Here is a 27,714-nt window from a genome sequence, read left to right as displayed (position 1 = left end):
TCAGCTTTAACCTGCGCTTTCTAGATGTATTTACTTTTTGAATATGAATTTTTAATCCTCATTAATTGACAACATTCACAACGATGAACGTGATTAATTTTAATAAAAACTATCAGTCTATACTCTTTACTTGTCTGTGATGATACTATGATAAATGTTATTTAAATGCCGCGACAGATTAACACCGCATTCCTGAGAGCGGCCACTGAGACCACTTATCTGCATTGTGTGCATAGGCTTTATTGTGAGTGTCGTTAATCGCACTGGATAAGGAGAGCTGTGTTTGGTCTGTAAGAGGCCGCGCGAGCTTTTCAACTGTATGTAAGCGCTTTGGGATATGACATGAGGAAAAATAGGCCACGAATACTGCCGTATGAAGGATTTGCAGTGACTACTTTTCTCATTTGTTAGTTTGTTTAGTTTTTTAATTTGGTTATTACAAATATTATTATATGCTCCTTTCAAAACACAGAATTAAACCAAATATACAAGCAGTTTTATCTTCGTCTTTGTAAAATTACCTACATACATGCCTCGAACTATTGTTAGCTATGTAGGTAAATCAGTCGATTACTAATCCATATTAGTTAGACTGATTGCCAGACTGATATTAGGTGCTTGCTTAGTAATTATTTTATACCTGATTCATAACTCTGATACAAAATCATTGCAGTACCTACGCTAAAAAAATATACGAAAATATAAATTCTGCGCAACAATTCATGCAAAATTATGCGAAACGATAACGAGGGACAACCCTTTATTAGCAAGCAGTAACAAGATTTTAACATTGTTTCTCAATTCTTAATCATGTGCTCATCGCACAAAAATGTACCCGTACGTAACTAGACTTCCCGACATCCGCAACGAAGCGGCTTATACACGGGCGACGTATTCCGAGTTTGCGCTGAGATGCACGTCGACGGCCGGTTGATCCGCCAGGTCCACCAGAGACACTCCTGCAGGTGATTAAATTGGACGTATCTATCCAATAGAATCCGTCGTTTGACGCCAGCGGATTAATCGAGCGTGCCCGGACCACAATTGGCTTCTAACGTAAACATATACTTGAAATCCAAACCAGCTCAAGTCTATTCCGTTTAACGAGCAATTTCAATGCTAACTCATTTAAACTTATACCTTAAAATCGAGTAGACCGCTACCTGGATTCTTAAGTCATTTTAGCTTTTGAGATCTAAAATGTGAGCGAAAAACCTTCACAGCTTGACCATGCGACGACGCCTGAAACTTCAAAGTAATCACCGGTACAACAGAGACCATAATTGTTAGCTCCGGCCGCAGCTTCAAATGTGAATAAGAACACCGCTGTTCTAATAGACAGTTGACGGTTGTATTCGTTTCACGTCTGTGGAAAACAATGAATAGAAACGTTCATTGTTTGCTCAAACGCAGAACAGGTACTTGTTAGATTTTCAAAGGACGAAGAGCGCAAAACAATACCCTGTGTGGTAAATAAACGCATTGTCATGACACTCATGACTTGTTTAGACTGATCGCACAACTATTTCTTCAAAATGTAAATTACTAACTTAATACTGCTGTATTTCTTTTAATATCTATTATATATTTTTCGGTTAGGCTCCTTTGTCTAAATAAATAAATATTATACGATAAATAAATATATCTATCTTGTTCATATTTAAATGGCAGTTAACATGAGCGGTCGTCGCGCAAATGGCTCCTTCGTAACTGTTTTCGATTCCGCTTTGCTTCCCTTAAATCGATACACCCGGTTTGGGTAAATTATGGAACATTCGAGAATGTGCATCGAAAGATGTTCGCTTTCAGTTAATATTTTGTATCGATGTTTTATCGGAACCATGAATCTTTAATGTATGCGTCTGTGCGTCTCATTTGCACGGTACTCGAACCCTACCAGTTTGTCAAGTACAGAAATTATTTTGATAAAGGGGGAGATACTGTTGGCAATCATGAAAAAAGATCTAGAAGTAGTATCAACAATTAAGAAAAAAAAGCAGCGTATTTTGGACATATAAATAGAAACAATAAATACAACCTACTGAAATTAATAATTGAAGGAAAAATTTAAGGGAAGCATGGTCGTGGTAGAAGGCGCACATCATGGACTAAACATATAAGAGACTGATTAAAAGTGAAGAGCATAGATGGACTAATTCGCATGACTGAACATAGAGAGACATATAGACATATGGTCGCCAACCTCCTGGACGGAGATGGCACGTGAAGAAGAAGACTGTTGGCACCTTAAATGAACAAGTGAAAGGATTTGATCGAGTTCGAATATTTTTATATACAAGATCCTCGTGAAAGTTTTGATGAATTTATTCATCAAAATCTGCCCAACGCCCTTAACTTTCGACTCTGCGTTGGATTACCTTTAAATTTGGATAAAGTGTGTAGAAATTTAATGACCTATATCTTTTTTCAACAGGTTAAATCAAGAGATAAAAGGCGGCGCTTGGTGTCCCAAGTCCCAGATCACGACGGAGTCAACCGAATGGCTGGAGATAGACCTGCGGTCCGTCCATGTGATCACGGGAGTGGGCACGCAGGGCCGCTTCGGCAACGGCCAGGGCGCGGAGTACGCGGAGGCTTACGTCATCGAGTACTGGCGGCCTAAGCTTGGGAAATGGGTGCGCTACCGCGGCTCGGACGAGAAGGAGGTACAGTATCTGCCTGTGTATATACCATGTCTTACTGCGAATGCCATAGGTAGGCCTTGGCGTAAGGATATGTTAGGACTCCCGTGGACGCTAGGAACGGGATGACCGAAGATACCGAAGTGTTGGTATTTTATTAGTTTAAAAAAATCAAGACAATGACAGTGCTCGTAGATGATTCAGTCCTCCACACCCAAGAGAATTTAGTCAACCAAAAATAATAAACACTGATGTTTTCGTACCGACAGACAAGATACAGAATATATGACACCTTCTTTCAACTGAAGTGAGTCGTTGCGCCAAAAGTAGTCTAAACGCTAATTACGAGTAAAGAGTTAAGTAATTTAACAAGGCAGATTTGCAGTAGTATTTCCGGTATCCTCACTTTTAGTATTTTCTATGAACGGTTAAAGAGTTCTAATATTTAATGTCCATTGTACTGTCTGAATGTCGGTGACAAAGCTTCTTTAAAATCGAATTTCCGACGGCTTTCCTATTGTATGATATTGGAGCTTCTTTTTTATCCTGTAGCTCTTGACAATGAAAGCGCTTGGGTTTACTTAACCACATGTTTAATGTCATACGGTTAAGAACTGCTATTTATAATTCATTGATCTATTGAACTGATCTGATTAATTGCATGGAATTAGGTTTATAGGATTATACAATGTCTATTAAGCACGCTTGTGAACGATCTCTTATTGATCGAAGAGAATCAACATTATTTGCCCAAAAATTCCCTGAAAATGTACAAGTTGCCGAAACTTCGTAAATACCTATTGATGTTTCAGTCTTCATATAAAAAAAAACGTATAAATTTCGCAATTTTGAAAACTTTCTAGCGGTACATCAGTAGATGTATTACCGTGTAAGGTTCGAGTTTAGCATAAAATGATCCTATACAGTACAGAACTATTCTATGAGCGTTAATTGTCAATCAGTTAAGTCAAACAGACGGCCGCAGCAAGGCCACACAACACTGGCGCCCTTTTAATTTCCGAATCGGTCGCAGGGCATAAATCAAGATTGCATTCCGATGCGCCACGTCCCAGGAAATTAACAACATTGAGGTGATGCAAGTGTCCATCGATCAAAACTGGACAGTCGGAGAGAATGCGGGGTGAAGTGTTGACATCGTATATTACTAATGAATAGTTGAATAGCTCGCAGAGTATAGTTATTTAAATTCATAAATATGTACCTGAATACATGTTTTTTTTTTACTAGCATATTAAGGCGTCTCACTGCTGGGCAAAGGCCTCTCCCCTAGTCTTCCACAACCCCCGATTTAGTGCCTTCCGACCAATCGTTGAGAAAGATATCTAGGTCGTCCCGCCATCTCTATCTGGGCCAGCCGCATCCGAACTCGAATACATGTTAGGAGAAAAAATAGTCGTGTTTGTGTTCTTATTTGTAAATTGTAATCGAATTTAGATCACCCTTGTTTATTTTTTGCCTAACTAGAAAATATGTATATACGGTGTAACATGAGGAAACCGAAAGATTTCAACAGTGTATTCCTGATCACATTTAGAGACTTAAATGTCATATAAACTTTTCTGGATTTCGCCTAGTTTCAGAGTTAATATTCTGCTCTAAAGTCGATTGTTTCGCGACTGCTTGATTATACAGCTGGTTTACTGCCTATGAACACCTTATTGGTGAAAATTTTAAAAATAAATATTGTAGGTATAATAAATGGATTAACGTTCGATTGAGAAAACTAAAAATGCGTAGTCTTCTTCAACCCGATTGGCTTTAATATTGATTCAAATAGATTTTTGGTGATCTTATGCGTCTCTATGCAGCAATCAATCACAATCTAAATAAACAATTCGATTTCAGATAATGCAGGGCAACACGAACACGTACTTGGAGAAGAAAAACCACCTGGACCCGCCGATATGGGCTCAGAGGATCCGCGTCATACCTTACAGCTTCCACCGGCGTACCGTCTGCATGCGGGTCGAGCTCTACGGCTGCTACTGGAGCGGTGAGTGCCAACTATTCATTACAAGCTTTTTTTTACTTGCAATGTTTTTGTTCGCATGTATGTTCGGGTCAAAGCTTGCAAGCTAAATTGGATTCATTATTCGATTGAGCTGAAACTTCACATACATAGTTGGTTGAGAATGTACGAGGGCTGATCCAAAAGTTGTTAGTTGCTCCGGCTCTACTCATGCGATAAAAAAAAATATTTATACTATTGTGAGGGATATTTCAATGCTACTTATGGCCATCAATTTTTTTTTTAATTAATGCAAATAGTTTTTTTATTATATATTTTTAACTGAAAGCTGTTTTGTATGGAGTTACGAATTGCTTAGAAAAAACGGCATTTTTGGGCACATTAAATGAATTTCGTATTGAAATCTTTGAAAATCGAACTTAAATTTACCCGGGTCTAATTATTATCTTCCTTCTGCTATTTCCAATGTATAAATCAATAAATGATCTTATATGCATATATGTATTTTTTTAAATATCAGAATTTTTTACTTTTAATGAAAGGACTCATTGTTGACACCTATTAAATCATAATAATATTTACTCAATCTAAACGATTTATACGTAAAAGAACGGCCGAGATTCGTCATTAGTAGCACCAGAAAATTTTTTTTTTTTTACAAAAACTGTACCTATATAAAATGACAGCACATATGGAGTCTCAATTACTGATTTTCATGACTGATGGTTAGGCTTCGACGCGTCGAAGTAAAAATAAAATTAAAACAAAAAAAAGTGTTTTCTAAAAATGTATTTACACCACTTTAATAAGCACTGAAAAATCCCTCACAATAGTATAAATAAAATTTTAATCGCATGAGTAGAGCCGGCGCAACTAACAACTTTCGGATTAGCCCTCGTAATATTATAGTACCATCGAGCTGATGAAGGCACAGGAGGTGGCCATATGAACTATGTGATAAAACAGATTAGTTTCCGATTCGCCGAATTCTTGTTTCGACAGATTATCGTTTAGTCGGATTGTGATGTACTAAAGTAAATCCGGCGACACAGGAATGCGGCAAAACAAGAATCCGGCGAATCGGGAACTAATCATGAAACATTGCAACCTAAATTGGATCTGGGTTTGTTACTATTGTCTCGTTAAGTATTAGTTGCTTGTTGAAAGTAGTGCAGTCAGCGATAAAAGCTGGTATCAAAAATGATTTTTTTTTTTACAAAAACATCATTTAATCATAAATGCGCAAAGATCAATGCAAATGGTGCACCAATCGCTTAGGTGTAGGTTGTAATCTCTCCATCTGTTTAAGTTCAAACGTTTACACACGGGGTTAAATCAAACTGATCGCCAACGATTGCTGTCGCGTCTACTCTATGCTAAATAGTTATTTTGTATAGAAAAAAAAGTGTGTTAATCGTTAGAAACTGCAGTTGTGACGTTATTTCATATTCTAGGAGCTATTTAAATTTATTGGACTCTAAACGTGACTCGAAAGCTTTTTTCGGTTTTTTGTTAATTCAGTTAATTGGTTCACGAAATTGTTTCAAGTGGTCCTTAGCTATCCTCCCAAGCTGTTTGTTGTTTGATTTTTACTAATCGATACTTTTTCGAAAACAAGGTGCGATAAGTACTTACTACTAGTAGTCAGCATCATGTCATGTACAATCTAAACTGAATCGGTACTTAATCCCGTGTACTTACTTTTGTACTATGAAGTCACGATTGATATTAAATTGTGTTATTTGAAACCAATATAGTGAATAGCATCAGATATACTATAGCCGAGAGACCATAGTTATCGTAACACATTTATACCTCTATAGAAATAAAGGTGTATTACGTTATACTTACATATTTACTATTTATTTGTGGGACTTAGTCAATTTGTGTAATAATATCCTATAATATTTATTTATTTGGCTACTTTCCACTAGGAACTATTTTTTATGCTGACTCTACTTACGCATTTCAACATTATCATTTTGCCAAGCACTAGCTTTCTTTTTTACCCATCAATATTCGTACTTAGCTACCGTTTTGTGTAACATCAGCCAGGAGGCAAACTCTGTGCCTCTTTTGTTCGCAAGTTTGTGCGACTGCCGTTAGCGACTTTTGGTACTTAGCAGATTGCTCAGTCTCGTGAGGCAACATGGCACTACTGACGGATGCACACTGGGGGTCGTGAGCAAGGATTTTCAACTCTTTGTGATTGGGATAAGGTGAGAAACTTAACACCTGGTTAGTACTGACTGTGTGCAGAAAGTTATCTAAAGTGGGCTCATTTTTGCAAGTTGCTTTGCATAAAAGGCTAGTTACCAACCTGTGTGTTATAAGATTGATAAGCTTGACTCTAAAGAATGGTATACAGATATGACAAATTTCTAAAGAAACGACACATTTCTCTAGAGTCCGTCTAAGCCAACTTTGCACCACTTGAACACAAAATGTGGAAGTGAATTTATAAGCGTAATATTTGTTCAGTACTTACAATATTTACTTACTAAGGGAATGATAAGTATCAGATTTTGGACTTGACGTAATTTATGCCATGATCAAGTGAAAAGGTATTTAAAGATACAAATAGCTATATATCGACAATCGAATGGAACCGTTTGCCTGAAATCGTTATAATTAATCCGAATTCTTTTGCAAACCAGACTAAGAAAAATACGAAGTTATGAAAATTACGATTCCGTTTACTAAGGCTTCCATTATTTTTATTGAAGCCTTATTGTGTCAAGATTTGTGAAACATGGTAGTAAGGTGGTAGCTATCATACACATTCAGTTAGAATACATAAAGGTAAAGTTAATGTGGGGAAGACCGTTTGCAAGCTCTTTTTTCGGTTTTAACTCTTGCATTTATACACATACTCCAATTACGTTTTCAGCGCAATACATTTTATATTCTTCATATCGACCATACTACGTATACTTAACTGGACAAGTTTGCCTTTCTACAACAATAGCCAAGTTTTCTCCTTGGTTTGGAAATTTAAATGGCAGTCACTTTTTGGAATTAGGTTGCCGAGTGAACGCCTGGCTCCCTTTCTGAAGCGTAGCCAGGATAACGCTAAGTAGGTAGATGATGAAAGAGCAAACGATTTGACATGGAAAACAATTACGTTATATATAATGTGTATCCAAACATCACGGTTGTTTGACAGAAGCTATTATTTATTGATTAGTCAACGCCGCCTCGCGTCTCCACATGACGGGAGTTTAATTAATAATATACTGTGCGTTAGTGACTAATTAGCTTTGCTAACTAGTCATAATCCACACTATCCACAGAGCCCGGCTTTAATTACGCAAGCCCCGCGATTCGTCATCACATGCCGGGCACCTTACACACGTGTGTACCGTCGGAGCCTGAAGTACTATCGACCAACTTGATTCCTGACCCTCTGTGTAACCTTTTCACGTTTACTTCGTCATTGGCATTACATTGATTTAAACAGTACAATTATTATGACACTACTGTAAAAACTTGATATGGTGGGTCACAAACTAATTTGTTCGATTGTACCTTTACAACTATAACTATCATCCGTAGAGGAATCAACCCTATTATTATTATTATTATCGAAAGGGTTGGTTTTCTCAGCTCTAGGCTGGTAATCAGCTACATTTACGGGTTATTTACCAAGTAAATGCAGCGGGGGTTGTTAAATTTAAGTTGTTTCCGGGGTATTATTTTCTGTGTCAAGTTGCATAAATTTTCTCACAATTCGGCATGTATTTAATATAGCGGCTTTTTGTAGAATAGTGTAGATATATGATTTTAGATCTAGTAATTTTAAACTATGGTGAAGGTGTTTTGGGATGACGCCTGTTGTGGATAAAACTATTGGAACTACGTACACTTTCTCTTGTCTCCATATCCTAGTAACTTCGTCTTTTAGTTCTGCGTATTTTGTTATTTTCTCTGTGATGGTCTTTTGTATATTGTGTGTGTTAGGGACTGAGATGTCTATGAGATAAGTGGTCTTCTTTATTTTGTCTATTAAAGTGATGTCTGGTCTATTATAGTGGATGGTGCGATCTGTCAGTATAGCGCGGTCGTAGTATAATTTGTGCGTTGTGTTCTCTAGAACTACCTGTGGGTTGTATTTGTAGTATGGTGTATGGTTGTTTTGAATAAGATTATGTTTGTGTGCTAGATTTTGATGAATGATGTTTGCAATTTGATTGTGTCTGTGTGTGTAGTCTGTCTGTGTAAGTGTTGTACATGCTCCGGTTATGTGTTGTATGGTTTCCGGTTGGGTGTGACATCTACGGCATTTGTCATTTGTAACTGTTGGGTCTTTTATGATATATTTTCGGTAGTTTTTTGTGTTAACTATTTGGTCCTGAATTGCGATAATGAAGCCTTCGGTTTCTGGGAACAAACTACCTATTTTCAGCCAAGTGTTTGATGCAGTAGTGTCTATGTGGTTTTGCTCTATGTCGTGGGGATGTCGTCCGTGAAGTACTTATTATTATTGTCTGTCTTTTACAAATTCTCGGGACCATGGGGTCCCGGACATTTGGAAGGCGTGCGTAGGGCCGAAGCCAACACGTAGAGGCCCCTTGTAATAAGACAATTTACTCTAAATGTAACGTGACACCAACCGAAGATTATCCCTGTTCACACTATAGCAGTGCACCCAAGGACAAGCCCCGGTTAGTGTAGGACTATTGTAAAAAAAAGGGTACCAAAATAAACCGGGCTATTGGGTTGAGTTGCAAGTGGACTGGTAACCGAGACTATGGAAAATACTATGGCACCTGCCCTGATCATATGTTTTTAAAAACACGACAAAATGGGCAGGTGGTGACTTGCCAACTCACAATATGGGTCCCCGAAAACGGCCGCTCGCACGGAGCGACAAGGGGACAACATTGCGTGAGCGGCTCAGGGTGTGGAGAGGTGTACGCCGCTTTCTACCCAGTGGCTGTAAGCAGCCACTGTGCCAACTCGCGTCTTATGCAAATTTCACTTCCACCCTGCGAGCATATAGCTCTGACACCCCACTCTGGACGGCCGGTAAAGGCAAGCCAGAGGTGAGAATCCTGCGGCCCCTGCTCAGTGTTCACTCCAGCCGGCCAATCAAGGCAAGCCGGAGAGAGGGACCTGGCCGACTCTCGGGGGTATGGGACCCAAGGGACGTCACTTCCCATTCAGCTCGCCACAAGCTGCCCTGGGGGCTTATTATTATTATTATTGTTGCATTTATGCTTGTTGGTTAAATGAGATGGGTAATTAATTAATACTCTCACTGAAAAACACCAACACTGTATTATTGCAACACAGCGCACATCGCTAAGAAGGGGGACATTTTTTATCTGTCAAAATGAGCCATTGACTAAATATATATATATATATATATATATATAGCCATAACTTTCTCCCCAGACAAAAATACTTCCCTGGCATTACTATTTTTAATGAATGTTTTATTTGCTCTTTATCCATTACGGCAGATACTGGGTTGGGCCTAAGCAGTGAGAAACGGCATCTGAGCTCCCTGCCAAACATTATCTTTGCCGGACTTTGGCCAGTCACTTTGTGTATAGAGTTACGATAGTCAAACAAAAATAAATTACAGGCATACTCAGGTGTTTAAGTCACCCAATAAATGGTCATTTAAAAGTCCTTAGACTTCTTTATAAATAACATTGGCTTCTTTGAAATTCCTAAAACTGGTGATTATTGCTGTGATTGGATACTCGACTCAAAAAGCTTGCCGATTTTTTCGCTAGCACACGTTTACCAGATTTATATTGTTACTCTTGTTGCTATACACGGTGCTACATGAGGAAACCGAAAGATTTTGACAGTGTATTACTGATCACATTTAGAGACTAAAATGTCATATAAACTTTTCTGGATTTCGCCTAGTTTCAGAGTTAATACCAAAGTAAAAAAAAAACATCTTATCGTAACTTAGTGCAAAACGCCTTTTTGATCGCGATGATGCCATTATGGGGCGTAGTCTAAATATCCTTATTGATAGATGTCAAAAAGTGACAAGTAATCTTTGCAAGAACTAGTTTTTACAAAAAAAAGCGTAAAAAATTATTTTCAGTGCCAGTTTTACCATAACATTAACTTTTTATGTACAAATACGTTCAAAATTAGAAAAAAAAAACAAATAAAAATTTTTTTTGGCGAAATTTACTGAAACTTTTATAACATTTTTTCCTTCATTTGGCCTCAGAAGTACGTGGATAAAATCTTTCGAGTTCCTCATGTAGCATCGTGTATAGTTACATACTTATATTTTTCTTATGCTGTTTAGAGGTAAGCTACAAGACGTCTGAATGTATATATAACATCTAGTAGTTCGTCCCGAACTGAGAACTCGCAGTTAGTCAAAAACTCTACAGAGTAGATTCATAGACATTCAGCACGACTGAATAAAAAATGTCGAAATTCGAGCCTTTAAGATCATATCTATTTTGTTCATGATCAGACCAATGAATTAAAATAACGAGATAATCAATGTGCGCGAACTTTATCCATTATTGACCCCTGTTTTGAATTAAAAGTGACATGCGTTTGTGTCTGCATCGGCGGCCAGCTCAACTACTACGACGAGTCAACGGGCACCGCGCACGTATTTACGCAACGCTTGGAGCGCTCGCAGGCGTAGTGCGGGAGGGTATCCTGGATTGCTACATTATCAACTACCCCTTTTATGTATCTGGCTATTGAGAGCGAAATGAAACATATCACGATTACTAGAAGTTCAACTCCATACTCTCCTTATTAAAAACTCCTACTTATTAAAAACAAAAAGACGGGTACTTTGGAATTGAATAAATCTATAAGTTACTCTTCGGCTGAATTCTCGCTCCTAGGGACGGAGCTCACCAGAATAGGAAGACACCTTACAAATATCTTTTGGTCCTTATAGGCTCTTCTAGCTCCATGACTCCTTGATCGAGCCTGCTCATAATTTAATGAATAAAATAGAATGCCCTCAACTACACGTTTACCTAATTTCATCTAAATTAGAACAAATTTACTTAAGTTATTGCGTAGCAAACTATCCTCTGATAGTTCTGCTTTAAAACATCGAAATGCCGGAACGTGCCCCTAGCCAGCCGTGTGTTCCAAGTGGAATGTAAGAACTTTTCTTTACTTCGCTCGCTCGTTCGTTAAATTGTAATATATTTACGTTCTTGTTTCATAGAAGGGCCTGTTTATATGTATATTGATTAGTGAGTGCGAAGACTAAAAATTGTAAACAGGCCCTAAAAATAATTGAATTGAATTTGAAATACACCAATCTGTTTTCATCATGAACATTTCTATGGACGGTATGGAGCCTGTATTTCTTCCACTGATTGTACTAGAAACAGTTTCCACTTTAATAAAGTTGGTGCCGATATAGGAAAACTTATTCTATTGAGAGGCATAGCACGCGTACAGATAGTATTACGGCCAGACCTGACATTGCTACTAAATGTCACAGAGATCCCCTTATTGCCAAACCGCACTGAACTATAAGGACTTAAGCGCTGTGGTGATGGCATCATATAAGACTTTCCGTTTGATATAGCGTTCTAACGCTTGACATTTAGAATTATAAGGTATACCTTGAATTTTAAGTATATTATACAAGGTAATCAATTGAATCAATGCGTGTCAATTCGATTCTAAATGATTACATCTAAATGTTCATCACAAACACACGTCTGTAGACATACTTCGTACCTGATATATTGTTAATGTAACAATAGGTATGTACCTATTTTAGTATTTTACCATAGAAAAAAGGAAGTGTTCCGATATATTTGGCCGCTTTGGACGTCACTATCGGCTTGACTCTGACTGAACAATTGCGTAAATTGGGAATCAAAGCACTAAAAGCTGAAAAGGACACCTATTATGCGAATTTGTTAAATTAATTTGTCAAACGTTAAGAGCCCGTTATCGATTTTAGTCACAAAAATGTCAAATTAATAGATTTCGTTGATGAAATTGTACACCTTTTGTCAACTATTAGAAATACCAAGTACTTATGGTTTCTACTCGTATTAGCACGTCTTGTTATCTTTTATTTTTATAAATCAATTTTTTGAAAACAGTCTCACTCAATTAGTAATGTTTTTTTCTGATGTTTAGGTAAACGCGCGTAAAGCACTGATTTTGTATGTCTTATTTGTAAATTTCGTAAAGTTTTGACTGCTAAAAATGGTAATTTTTACACATATCCTGTACTTCAACTTTAATAAACTACAGTTTTGTTATTATGTTATGAATTTGAAATACTCGTAGTAGTGTAAATGAAAGTAGGACGAAATAAATTTTCTCCAGAAATAACTTCAAGACAAGGACAATTTCTCTGAAAATCGACTTAATTTCAACGTAATTTGGATACTTAAACAATCTACAACATTTGCTGAAACTGTTCTTACACATCATTTTGTATAATTTACCACCATGATTTTCTGATGAATTTTTAAAAACTGTGCCCTCGTCACATATTAACGGGGACGCACGTTTGCGACCTCATTATTAAATAGGCAAGATGAGAAGACGGGCTAATAGAAATCAATACTTGTTATTTAGATATTACGTAACAAAAGGTGCAATTTCAACGACTAAATCTATCAATTTTACATTTTTGCTCTAAAATCGTTACCGGGCTCTTAAGTTACTTTAGTTAGTGACTCTAATGTCAAGTAATATAAAACAATAACAAAATGATTTAAGCTCTCAAAATGTGGTATTATGATCTGTTTTCATTTATCATGGAAATTAACGGTTTTAACACATCGGCAGATCGCTACATATAGGTGTTTCACAAATTATAGGTGTTACAGTATGGATCTTGGGCTACCCGAAATCCTAAGGCTATCGTTAGACAAAGGCTAAATATTGCGATCCGGTGTTGACTGAAGTATTTAACTCGATGTATTTAATATAATATGAAGGCGAATGGAAGAGAAACAGATCATGCTGTCACAAAAGGAATATTACCCAGAACTGCTCGTCTACGCGATTCTCTTTGAATCACTTCGATACTGTATTGCTATTTCAAAGTCCTGCGAATAGCAGATTCATACTTTGTGAAGCTCGGACAATTTTGTAGTTTAAACAGAAAATAGAACTGTAGACCCATCGAATAAAGTTCAGGTTTCAAATAACTATTCTGAACGAGATGTTGCTATTCCCCATATCCCCTAGTACTAGAACCTTTGAGCTCATAGACAAATATTAATATTTTAGCCACGATTTAGTTGCGTCTCTCGAGATCTTTTGCCATCAATTTCGTACACGGGTTTTTGATGACATTCGGATAATATTCTACCGCTTATTGGATGTTTGCGGATGAGTAAACAGTTTTAATTACATCGTAATTAATGGTTGTTTTATCCTTTGAACATCGCGAACTGTAATAATTGGTAGTAGGCGATTCACTGAACGTCTAGACGGCTCTGTTACCTCCGGTGCTTGGAAATAGGCTACGATCAATGATGCCTGCCAGGAATTACTTTTAAAAATATTACGAACGCACATTCTATTTCTATAGGAGCATTACAAAGTCGGAAATAAGTATAATTGTCCTTACATTCTAGAGTTTTCGATTTTCATTTTTAAGAGCAAAGAATGTCTCCAGCCCAGTTTAAATAGAATAGAAATAACAGACGCAATATAAATTCCTCGGTATCAGGTAACCCGCTTAGGAAAGCACCTGAAGAGTACACAATACGCGCTCAAGTAAGACTGCCGCTCCGTACTTTTATTACATTTATTAGCGCTTTACATCAGACAATACGAAATAGTATTGAATTTTATATAGACTTAGTACGTTGCTCGTACTACTCTATTATTTACAGGGCGACTGTGAAGACCTTTTATTACTGAAACACGTGCTTGCAAAAAGAATGAACGCGAACAACAGAGAGGTAATACAATATTTCAGGGCGTCAAACAGACTTTACTCGAATAGTTGCGAGTGCGCTGGAGTAATTTGCAGGTCGGTCGTGCTACACGACAATGTAATGCCAGCGTTTGATAAGTGTGAACTTTTATTTAGTTTCTCTATAAGTAACTTGCATGATTCTAGTTATTGCAAGTGCAACGCCCGTGACAAGAGAGCGTTCGTTAATTTTGATCACAGCCTGCAAGCGTAGGCAACTTTACTACTATTGATAAACGGATGTTTTTTATCTGTGATTCTGCTGATGCGTAATGAAACTGCGAAATATCAAATAAATGTTTACTACATTTCAGCAAATAACCTTTGTTGGAATCGCATGAGAATGAAATGGTCATAAAGCTAGTAACGCACTCAATCTTGTAAGGTGGGTATATAGAATAATTCCCCAATTGTATGAATAATTCTTATTCGATATCTCTTCGTATGCTGCCTACAGTACGGCCACATCTCAAAAATTAGGATTATTGGATTTAGGAGATTAAATCTTGTTTAAAAATAAAAAGGTTAAGTTTCCTTTAAAACTGTTGGTGCCCAAGTGGCCGTACTCCAAGCACCATACCATACGTCTTGTTTATGTATGAGTGCAATAGAAATTCAAACTAAACTATTATAATTAAAAAATCTTACCCTGATTTCAAGTGCCTATCTTGGTTACGTCAGTTTCATATTCTTCGAAACCTCTAAAAACATGGGCGATGTAACAACTGGAGACGCCTTGTCTGTAATTTTCTGTAAAATAAATCAGTCTGCCGATTTTTACGCGGGAGGGGCACGCCAAATGTACGTAACGTACAAATAGCCATGTCAGATGCCGAGGTTTTCGACAGAGGGGTAAGCTTTTAAAGGCGACTCCGGTTGTTAAATCCTCCAAGTCTAAAAATGGTTTTAACACTCAACTTCTCTTTATCTATTTTGCTACTACCTCCTTGGTTCTATAACACTCTGGTGCTTCAAAAAGTCCATTATACATAAGGACTTACTACTTATTAGAGGCCATGTCATGTAGCCCCGTCTTGCTCCTAGAAATCGCAAGCTAACACGCCGAGCGACTCGTAAATCTGAAAATAATTAGCCATGATTTGACTGGTGGCTACACATGAAAGAAACTTAAACGCAAATAACCGTTGTGGCTTTTGAACCGCACTTTACATAAATATGCAATTATATATCAAATTAACTGCCGGTCATGCAGCCTGTTCTTAGAATAGGCTATCGCAGTGAAAGAGTTCTAGCCAACGTTTTTAATCGTTTGGTAACGATAGCGTACTTGTAATTATAACTGGTATGTATTCTCTACGCCCTACTCGTTCCCTGAATTGCTTGTTACGACTATTTTCCCGTTGAGGCCGATTTGCATGATAATTCCACTTATGCCAACAGCAACAGTTATTCCTTAGCATTAATCGAACAAGTATAGTAGATTGTTAACCAAGGGATGAAAAGCACCCATTTCGGTCTTGGTAGTTAGGCGCTCGAACGCAGTGAGAACGCCAATAGTCCGAGACTGGAATGGTGCCTTTCACCACAGTTAAACACTCTACTTTTCATGTCGAATACGAGGAAAGTAAAATACCTGTGCATTTAAACGAGGTATAAATTTTAGTAGTATATCTTGAGAATACTTTCAATTAACAATTTAGGTAAAAATATCGTTATTTATGGAATGGGCAGTTAATTATCAGAATGGAAACTGTACAACAAATCTACATATTTAACCCAAATTTTTAATTGCTTATCGTAAAAAAAGAAACGTAAAGTACTCTAGAGTCGTCTAGAGCAGAAACGTATAATTTTCTGCACTCTTTGTAGAACAACAACGACCCTCTTTCAGAGGATGAGAAAAGAAAAATATTTCTATTTCAATTTATTTATTTTGCTGATATACACAGATACAATTATGGTCATGTCAGCGTGGTACAAATTTATGAGTGCATATTGCGCCACAATAAGGCATGCAAAATATTGATCTTACACTAAAATTATGGTTATGTATATGGCGTTTACCCTTAAAAAAATATATGTTAACGTCATAATAATGTTACAGAAAGGAATCTGTTGTCGGAATGTTAACGTACCCAGTATAGCTTTAGGTATTTAACGTATTATCATAATTTTTAATATCAAGCTAACAGCGAGGTGTAGCGTAGCGTGGTCATAACTTTTTAAGAATGATTGACTATAGGGCGCTCTGACACGTAAAATTATTACTGTGCTGTGACTTAAATATCTGTACCCCTAGTGTAAATTTATTCGATAGCGAAAAGTGACGTACGCGTTTGCGTAAAGTCTCATTTTGTATGGGATTTTGAAACGAAACGTTCCGCTTGGCGCGCTGTTTCTAAATCCCATACAAAATGAGACTTATCATAAAACGCGTACGTCACGTTTCGCTATCGAATAAATTTACACTAGGGGCTCTGATAGCAGGACGCCCAAACATATTTGATATATGTACTTAACATTTTTCTTAGCCAGTCAGATATCAGAACAGACAGTCATATAAAATTTTAACCTGTCGTATCATAAGTAGCAAGTGGCTTTCCGGACGTCGTGCAGAAATAGCCAGCCGCTACCACGTACCTGCGGGGTTTAATGTCAAATTCAAAGTCTGAAAATAAAACTCGGAGCCATGTCATATAAAGCTTTCCGGGAATATTAAGCTGCCGCCTCGAAAAAGCGCAAGCCATTAACGAAAACACATTGTACTGGAGTCAGTAATTGCACGCGACCAGTACAGCAAATGAGCGCATGTACTTGAACCTTCAGGTTAAACATAAGCTCTTTTAAGAGTTCCAGTGGTAACATAGTGACGGGAAAATTGTATTTTTATTCAGCTATTATTTCTATTTGCCACGCCAGACGCAAATAAATGGAGTGCTATTAGTTTGTATCCTTTGTCGCTGTCTAGTTGGCGCATGGCAGCTCCTCCCTACTATGAATCAATTAGTAGCTTTACATATGCCCTTACCCGACTTTTATGTGTACGTTGCTTCATGTAAACACCTAAATTACTTATGAGTGCAAATGCGAAGGATGGGCCGTCGTTTTGACAATCAAGTAGTTAACATATATATTTAATAAAGACTGTTTTAAATTATATGAAGAGTGTATAAAATAAATGTATGAGGTTACAGGTTACGTAAATGTATGTGAAGAGAAGATATCAATCTTAAATTTCTGCAGCTATATAGCCCGCTATTGCATAGTCTTCGCCCTTATTAAAATTCATTTAAAATTATTAATATTTCTTAGGGCGTTCGATGCCGTTCTTCTTGCCCGCAGCGCGCCATGTGCGCCTCGCATTAAAATGTTCGTACCGATCGGACGGCAACTGTAAGCGAAATAACGCTTTATCTGAAATCGATCTATTGAGGTTTGCATAGTACTGTACACACCGAACTTCCACAATTGAATTAATCGGCCGCCAGCAGTTGTAAATACAGCCTGAAAAAAGGACAATAATACCCGCCTGTTTGTGGGAACTCTCAACGCAATTCGTAATCAAAATTCGATTTCGATATTTTTCTTTATTAATGCAGTTTTATTCAGTTTTTTTCTCTCGCTTAATAAATAAATAGTTCATAATTTTAACGTCTCTTTTTTTTCCTTATTCTAAAATTCATAAAGTTTAATAAATATTACAAGCAGTATACTTTTATTGGCTTAGATATCCCCAAACTTTTATTTGGAAATAATATAGAAAACACAGTGGATTAACATTATCTATCAACCTCCAACTAAAACTACTTATAGTTATAAGTAATAAATATTTAAAAAAAAACTTAAATAGTGCCCTGGGTTTATGTTCTTATTTGTGATCACAACTGAACTGACGTCAAAATTTTTAACAGACAAGACTACTTACGTATACCGACACGTTACTTACACAGACCAGATAGCCCTTTATAAGCTTTTAAGCTATTAAGTCATGAAGCGTCGCAGTGGATATTTTATGTGCGTTATTTAAATACAAACATGTAGAGCACAAGCTTGTCAGTGTTGGCTGTGTGTACAAAAGTGGATAAAATGTTATTTGAGAGAAGAACACGTCAAATAGTATGAAAATTTGGGCTGACTAAAGTTCACATTTTTGCCAGTCGAGCGCAATTATAAATCTTGAAGTTTCCCATTTCTAGCACACACATAGCCAGTCTATCTATCTGTCTGTCTATCTATTCAGCCCTTTATTCTGATCTATGCGTTGTTTTGTATATACGTATTTATCATAATAACATGCGGCCTGCTCATAATAACATTTTTCATACTACATCGGTGACTAAGAAGCTTACAAGATTGTACGTGTACGTTACCGATCTTTTAAAAACCTGAACACCCTGAAAATCAGTTGCGTACAGTACAGTTGCGTACTGTTCTCGTTAAGTTTATGGGCATATTATGTAGCTATAGTTAGTATACATTGCAACAAGCATAGTGCATCCTCGGGAGATGTGACAACCTTATTCTCCTACATTACATACTCGATCTTCGTATTAAGATTAACTAGACTCTAGAAAGTATTACGTATCGTGTTTTCATCCCATTTTGTTGTAACATACTCGTACATTTTATTGCGCTATTTTCCTTCAATATAATGAATGTTTGCTAAAACACGACTGACTTCTACATCAACAATCGACCCAGGTGCGGTTATGTGTTCATGCGTTTTGAATATTAATAAAACTCGCCATGTTACTCACATTTTTAACTTTTATATCGATTACTATATGACGCCTTTTTACCGAGCATTGACCGGGTTTGAAATGTCTTGATTGGTTATTATTTCATTAGTTAAATACTTATTATAAATTAGCAACGAAAATGTTCGAAAATGTTTTTAGTCTCTATACGTAAGCGCTGTTACTACAAACACCTTTTACCAAAACGGCGCCCAACGGTTACCCCAATGCACCTTACTTTATATCGGACTTAAACTTGAACATGCTACTAGTCCAGAAATAGGGATTGGTATTTTATTCTCAGCTTATACAATTTTAAAGACGTTCTCAACTGGCGCAATAATGTTTTAAAATAAAGTTTTTTTTTTAAACGCGGTATAAAGTTAAAGAATAATTTAAAAGGCTTGTTTCCAAGGTATTTTGTCCTTTTTGCTTAGCGATTCTGAGTAAGTTCCGATTGAAACACCCGATAAACCGAGTGGTGAAGAGCGAGCCGCGTTTAAGCACGTTGTTACCTTAACACTGCAAGGGCTAAATTTAAAAAAATAACTGCGTTTAAAATTCATCCTTGAAACATAAGCTGTGTGATTCAAAACAAAAGTGAAGTATTTTGATACATGGTCCTGTTATTAAGCGGACGGGCGCTGTTTGTGTTGTAAAATATCGATTTTTTAACGCTGCATCGGTATTAATGTTTGGCTCATAAAAATACGTTTCATGTGGTATGCGGGATCATATGCTGTCCAAATGGCATCCAAAAAAGTATTTAAGTATTGTACCTACACCAATTTATATGGTCCACGTCCGGCTTAAGAACTTAACCTAAACTGCACAAGGCTGATCATTGTGAGCTACACCCTAGGAGGTACCTACCACATACACTTATAAGAAAGGGATAGCAAAAAAATTGTCCATGACAGTAGCTAGCGTGACAATTGTATTTTAAATTACGCCTATTACGGGGAAATAAGCTATCATGTTTTTTTACGACAGCTTGATAGGTCGATAATTTAGGTACCTATATAAATGTACTGTGGGAATTACTTGGCATGTTTACTGGTATATTTTTATGGTAAATTAGGGTAATTACGTTAGTTAAATGCATTTTGATTATTTAAAAAAATGAGCTGCATCAGATTAATTTCAACCCATTCAAACTATTGCACAATAGATGATAATAACCAGGTTAAATTGCTAACATTCTGTGTTAAGCGTTAATCGTAAAACAGTGTTAAACAATTCCTAAAACAGTTTCATAATAGATGTTATATGCGGGCTACACTGTACGTCTATACTTAACTAATATTATGAGCAGTTGTTTACGTTACTATCTCGTTAGAACAGCTGGCGTTAAACCCAACGTCAAAGAGTTTGGCCGTGCACTACAACTAGAACATAGGCAAGCCGGCTCTAAAATATTTTTTGTTTGAAATTGATAGATTTAGCCTATATTACTCCCATAGCTAAAACAAATCTGACAACACCATGCACGTTAAAATTTTAATCAGCCCAATGTTAGGGCGCGCGCATTACTATAATACCGTCTTAGCCATACGGCTAAAGAATTTTGCAGAAACAGCTAAGAAGTCGGTTATCGCGCGGGAGGTGCCGGACTTTTTTTAGGTTTAAATAAACATGTTTCAGTTAAAATTTGCGTTTAACTTTTAATACTCATTACGTTGGTCCCTAAATAAAGTAACATCTGTCTAGCAGATTCACTTCATGCATTTGTGGTTTGGGTATTGCGTTTTTTGCTACATATGTTTTATATTTGGGATATTTGTGCAAAGTTGGGTTTTATGGATTATAATTGGGTGCTCCATTTAGATGTTGAAGCTTGTTTCAGTCGTTACGAGCGTTGAATTGCTGTTAGTTTCAAATTGGTTCAAAAGTTCGACTGAGGATTTCCATGGACATTTTACAAGTACATACACTTGAACTGTTTAGTTAGGAAATATTGTAGTGCTTTTATAAAGTTACCAACACAAACTTGAGAGTTTAAGGATACTGGAGATGAGTTTATGGCTTGAAACTTGAGATAGATCCGCCAATAGAACTCCCTACAACATTTTCATCCCTACCGACGTTACTTTGCTCTTTGCTCCCATGTCGAACTATAATGAGCAGAAAGCCTCCGATGACAAATAATAAATTATAACTGAATGTAGATTGAGCTCCAATCCATTCATGAAGCGGTCATGTACCATTGAAGTTGGCTGTCGGTAAGGGAGGCCGGGTATGGTTGCCTCAGAGGTTGGTTGTCACATCGGCCACAATAAACCGTTAAACGGACAAAAAAGATCATCGAATCATTCATTACGTAAAGAAGGAGGCCTCTTGCTATCTTTCGACGCCGGTTGATGAACTTATTCATTCGTTTATGGGTGCTGTGACAACCAACAACCAACCTCTGAGACAACCATAACCAGTCTCCCCTACATGCGGTAGGATATGGCGACAACTGATTACGCTCCATACTACCGTGTCGATAACGTTTACCGCTTGATTTTCATTTTAATGCGTCTTTTATACTTGTGGAGTCTAATAGATTATGGAAAAATAGACCTGACTAAAAGACAAAAGTGTTATGGTGCATAATACAGATTGGGTGATCGTGGCGCAAATGAGGTTACTTGCGAAAGGCTCTCAACTCATAGTGGTTTTACTCAGAATACGTAGTTTACCCACCCTCTTTTAATACAATTTTAATCTCTTTTTGTGAACTTAACGGTAAACATATTGTCCACAGTCGGCATTGTATCATACAATATGCCCAAAGGCGACAAGCGCAGCAACGGCGTGGAGCTGACCGACATGATCTACGACGGCACGTGGGGCGACGAGCTGCGCGGCGGCCTCGGCCAGCTGGTCGACGGCAAGTTCGGCGGTGACGAGATCCGCGAGGCCTCGCAGAACTCCGCCTGGGTCGGCTGGAGGAACGACACCCGGCCCAACCCGCCCGCCATCGTGTTTGAGTTCGACAAAGTGCGCGAGTTTAGCGCCGTGCATCTTTATTGTAACAACAAATTCATGAGAGAGGTTCAGGTTAGTCGCGAGCTTCTATCACAAATACTAAAAATACATAACGTCATACCCACGCGCACACGAAGGACACACCATGTCATTTACTATGCATACTCGATGATATGAATACGAATAGGTATTAACTGCTATTTTGTCTATCTTGAAATTTTGCATGTTCAACCTATAACTAATATCCAGTAGATACCAATGTTGACACCTTACTCAAGTAACTGTCTAGAGCTTTCAAATTGAAAACATTCGCATAGCTGCAGTTGTATCCATTGGGAAAATGATATGAAATATCTGCATTATACAACAATCTAAGTACAAATACTAAACAAATCCTATTTTCTAAAGGTGTTTTCGGAGGCGATCATATCGTTCTCGATCGGCGGCCACCACTTCCAAGATGAGCCCATTCGCTACACGAACGTCGAAGACAACATCTTCGAGAGCTCTCGCAACGTGAGCATCAAGTTACACCACCGCATCGGGAAGTGGGTCCGCATCGAGCTGCGGTTCTCGTCGCGGTGGATCCTGATCAGCGAGGTGGTCTTTGACTCCGGTACGTGGCTTTATTCCAACACCACCATAAGTGCAGTTAGGGTGATACACTTTGTTTTTAAATTTTTATTATAATAATTGCAAAATTTATTAAATATTTTTTCATAAATATATTATTCAGGGTTGGCAATTGTACTCGGAAGTTAATTTCTGCTAAATGTCTACCTTTAGCAACAAGCAATTTTTTCTCAAATGTTGGTTGTTTAAAACACGTTGTATTCTCGATTAATTTCGAGAAACAGTGACAGTGATTGGCACTCAAATTCCCCAAATTTTGCAGCTCCTGACTTATTTCTGTGGGGGTATCGCATGTATAAAATTACGCTAGCCACGTAATTACAAGTTGATGAAATTTAAACGGTTAAAACTGACCATCCAACAAAAATTTACTATGGTAACATCGAAAACGTGCGAAAATATGCTGAAAATTGCCGTGATAAGGGCTCACATTTGACTGATGTTAGTAGTGGACATATGTCGGACATTACGTTCCGCATGAATTTGGCAACCCTGAATAATATATTTTTTAAACGATACTTCTTTCTGGCGATAAATCTTTGAACTTAATATGTATATTTAAAATTTAAAAACAAAATGTATATACTTCTTATTTGCCCACCCTGTATAAACAACAGGAGACATCAGATTTTTACCTAGGTACATATTGTAAAAATATTATAACAATTTTCTTGTTAGGTATAGCATTTTATTATACTCACTTCCACACTATTAAACTTACTTTTATTGCTGTTTTCACAGTATTAAATGTATTGATTTGCACGGATAGTCCTCATTATTGGAAAATTATTATATTTATAGAAATCCACTTACCATAATAAGAACGTTAGCTTCGAGAACGCTCAGAATATATAAAGCAATAATCTGTGAAGCCGGCGAACGCCGCTTTATATTTTAATAATTTAAGCTGACTGGAGTTCTCTACTTAAAACATTAATTGGCCATAGATTTAGATTGATTTATTTTCATAATATTAAATTACGATATAAATGATTTTACACTTATCTATATGAATTTATATTATGATCGTCAAGTAAGAACATATTTCTTTATTTCATAATACAGATATACAACTTACAGACGAACACTTTAAAAAGAACAAACACAAATCAAACTTACAACTAACTATAAAACTAAACAAGCAAAAACTAAATACAATTAAAATATTAAAAATAAAAATAAAATAAACTAAATATAAAAAACTTCCCCAAAATCACCCGCCTCCGGAAAACTCCCCAAAATGCTAGCGACATTCCCCCTCTGAATAGCCAAGCCTAGCCTCTGGGCAAAGAACGAGCCTGCCCTAGGGTCGCCCGAGACGCCTACCAGTCGAACCGACACTTCCTTAATAAATTTTTTGGTGTCGGTCGACCAAGGACCCAATGTTTCCATTGCAAGCGCCGCAAACTCGTATTCGTTCGTTAAGAATGCATACTTGCGGCGCTTGAGTGTCTGTGCCTGGTCCGCGGCCGTCCCAGGCTTTCGAGCAGATCCCTCAACGTGGGACGGGGCCAGCGTATCGACGCAGGTGGCGTCCCACGCTAAGGGGTGACCCAGGCTCCATGGCACGAGAGTGCAGCCATCAGGTTTTTTGCCGTCAGCCGCGGAGAGGCCTGATGGCTCCAAAGTCGCGGGAAGAGAGGCGGTGCTGAGGGCGCGGCGGACTAAGTCGTTCAGGGAGGAATGCCTATAAAGACGGCCAGCGCTCAACTTGCAGTGCAGGCCATGCCGTCCTAGAGCGTCCACTGGCTGGGCGCAGCGACTGCAGGCATGGGCCTCACAGATCTTCATGCCCAGACGAAGGCAAACCGCGATCTGCAGAGCATTCGGTTCTAGTGCGGTGCCAAGGTTGCGCGAAGGGAGCGCGTGTAGCCAATAGCCCGACTCCTTCTCTGACACAGCCAGGAGTCTAGCTCGCTCATGGTGGTCACGGGCTTCCCGCACGAGGAGCTGGTGTCGCAGTTTAACGTTAATAACGTCCCACGCCGCTTGGCTTGACTTTTCCTCCGGGACCAGATCGACGGAATGATCTGCTCTCCAAGCAGCTTCTGCCTCCGCCAGGCACGACACCGTCACGTCAGCGGTTGAAGAGATACGGAGAATACCGCCGACGAGAGTGACTGTGCTGTAGGCAGACGACAAAAACGCCGGGAGTGCTAGATCTCCCGCCAAACGGATACCGAGTCCACCAAACTTTATCGGGAGGGAGAACATATTTCGATTATATACAAATGTCAAGCGATATACACAATTTAAAAAACGTAATTAGCAATCGATTAACTAAATTATGAAAAATGTCAATTAATATAAAATTAACATAGCGTTTGTTTATTATTTTTTTATAATCTTTATTCTCTATCCACAGACGTCGCCCAAGGCAACTACACTCCCGAGAGCCAAAAACCATCCGGCGGCAAGGAGAAAACCAAACTTATACCGAGCAACCCCCAGATCCCCATATCGACCGCCCATCAGGAGGACCCGCTCTACATGGCCATTGTCGTGGGGGTGCTCACGGCCCTAGTGATACTTCTCGCCGTCGCCGTGTTCCTCATCATACACAGGCACAGACACAGAAAGTGCTTCGCGTCCCCCTTGGCTAAGACCACGGTCTCCCAGAAGAGGGAAGACAGCTATAGCCGCTGCGGAACCTCGTCGCACGTGTCGATGTTGCCGGCGAATAAGATGAATATAGACTGCGCGTTAGATGTTAAGTCCGACGAGTACCAGGAGCCCTATCAGGCTCTGAAGTGCGCGCCGTATTTTAGTTATAGCACAGTGTTGCTAGAGATGAAAGACTTTGTTAAGGATTCTAATACAGCTTTATCAGGTAACTCACTTTTTTATAGCTAATAAAATCGGCTTTTATGACTTGTACTGGTTTAACGAGTTTGCTATACAGCTTATTTATGACCACTATCGAATCCACTCCTGAAGCTTAAAAGAACTAGAATATATACCTATTTTATAATAGTTCGACAATTTGTTATAAAATAAACAAATAAAAAGAATATCCAAGAAAACTTGTATTTAAAGTTGTATTTTTCGTCCGAACAGATAGCTCAAACTACGACTACGCAGTGCCGGAGCTGAGCTCAGCGCCGCTGCTGACGAAGCGTCGGCTCGGCGACAGCCTGTCGGACCGCGCCACCGAGATCATGGGCGAGCGGCTCGACCTCGACGTGGACGCGCGGCTGTCCGCGGCCGGCTCTGTCCGCTCCAAGCACAGCGCGCGGGTGAGTCATAGTCACCTGAGACACGGAGATCATGACAAGCGAGACCTGGACGTGGACGCGCGCCTGTCCGTGGACGACGAAGCACAGCGCGCGGGTGAGTCATAGTCACCTGAGACACGGAGATCATGGCAAGCGAGACCTGGACGTGGACGCGCGCCTGTCCGTGGACGATGAAGCACAGCGCGCGGGTGAGTCATAGTCACCTGAGACACGGAGATCATGGCAAGCGAGACCTGGACGTGGACGCGCGCCTGTCCGTGGACGACGAAGCACAGCGTGCGGGTGAGTCACACAGTGAGCTGAGACACGACAGAAACCACAGGGATTCGACAGGAACCATGGAAATCATTATTACTGCATTGTATTTTATATGAACGGTTAAACTGCTCTGAAATCTGTAGCAACTCCACGGCTATATAATGCATAAGTAAGATCACACTTGCGATTTTTGAGCGGGTTTGAGTTAAGCTACGTGGTACAGTCAGCATCAAGAGTAGCGGATAAGACAACGAGTCGAAAGTATTTGCCACCGTGGAATACTTTTCAAAATAAAGATATATGTCAACAGTTCGCACTCAAAAGCATTTTGCATATATAGAAATATGTATCTTTTTGTTAAGTTATTAGAGAATATTAGATACTCATGACGCGTAGTCTGATCCTCTATTTTTGATCTGACTGAACAAGCCGTGACTTTTGCCGGGGTTTAGCCACTCGATGCCAAGGTGTGAATAAATCTTCACACCCTATTCATGTACTGTTTCTTTTATTTCAGTCGGCGAGCCAACAGGAGGTGTTCATAGACATGAAGCGGAGACTGGAAACGACCAACGTGATAGAGTTCCCGCGACATCGGTTGCGTATGATCTCTAAACTCGCCGAGGGCGCCTTTGGCACGGTGCGTATACACATGAAAATGAAAAATTATTTTATTGGTGATGAATATACACTAAGTTGAGGTATATACAGCGATACTTTTATAATAAACCGTTTGAACAGGAGTCCCCAAACTACTCATACCCCCTTTTGCCTGTATCTTGGGCAACCAGTTAATGAATTATGCCCAAAAATATAGATAATACTATTCAACCTTAGCTACTAGGGATTTTCGTCTGTCAGTCAAGTCCCTTAAGGCTAAGTGGAAGGATATATGTGTTAGTTAAGTAATATTTGGGCAAAATCGAGACTTGTTAATTATATTTAATGTTGATTTCTCCATACAAGTGTATCACCGTATCATCACTGCACTAACTTCTCAGTCTTATTATAATCGATAGTTAGCAACCAGTCATGACTTATTTAATTACTGTTTTTATGAAAAATGTCCCCATATTTGCACAAAACCCATCTTTATATCATTTTTAACCTTTTTGACGCCAATGACGGATATATCCCCACCGTTGATCCAACGCCAAAGATGGATTAATCCGTCACAGACCTCAGAGCAATATATAATTCTGTTTTTTTTTATTCCGTAGACTAAAATGACATTTCATGTGGTACTAAGAAATGTCATGTCTTACATATGAAACGTCATTTTAGTCTACGGAATAAAAAAAACAGACCTTACGTGCGTATTCGTAAAGATGAATTTCAGCTTTGACACTTCGGTGACGTGGCGTCTGAG

The 27,714-nt window shown here is 38.5% G+C and overlaps 1 protein-coding gene across 4 annotated transcripts in view; it reads left to right on the top strand.

Moving 5' to 3' along the window:
* Positions 1 to 27,714, top strand: part of LOC133527027 (discoidin domain-containing receptor tyrosine kinase B-like) — a 103,800-nt gene that overhangs the window by 61,445 nt on the left and 14,641 nt on the right. For all 4 annotated transcript variants that reach the window (XM_061863943.1, XM_061864131.1, XM_061864061.1 and 1 more), the window contains exons 4-10: positions 2,435 to 2,666; positions 4,509 to 4,656; positions 21,995 to 22,290; positions 22,627 to 22,834; positions 25,217 to 25,681; positions 25,909 to 26,087; positions 26,863 to 26,985. In XM_061863943.1, coding sequence (XP_061719927.1) covers positions 2,435 to 2,666; positions 4,509 to 4,656; positions 21,995 to 22,290; positions 22,627 to 22,834; positions 25,217 to 25,681; positions 25,909 to 26,087; positions 26,863 to 26,985 — 1,651 coding nt within the window. The remainder of the gene's footprint in view (positions 1 to 2,434; positions 2,667 to 4,508; positions 4,657 to 21,994; positions 22,291 to 22,626; positions 22,835 to 25,216; positions 25,682 to 25,908; positions 26,088 to 26,862; positions 26,986 to 27,714) is intronic.

This window comes from Cydia pomonella, chromosome 1 (genome assembly GCF_033807575.1).
Source record: "Cydia pomonella isolate Wapato2018A chromosome 1, ilCydPomo1, whole genome shotgun sequence".
Taxonomy (NCBI): Eukaryota; Metazoa; Arthropoda; class Insecta; order Lepidoptera; family Tortricidae; genus Cydia; species Cydia pomonella.
This window is presented reverse-complemented; position numbering and strand designations above follow the sequence as displayed.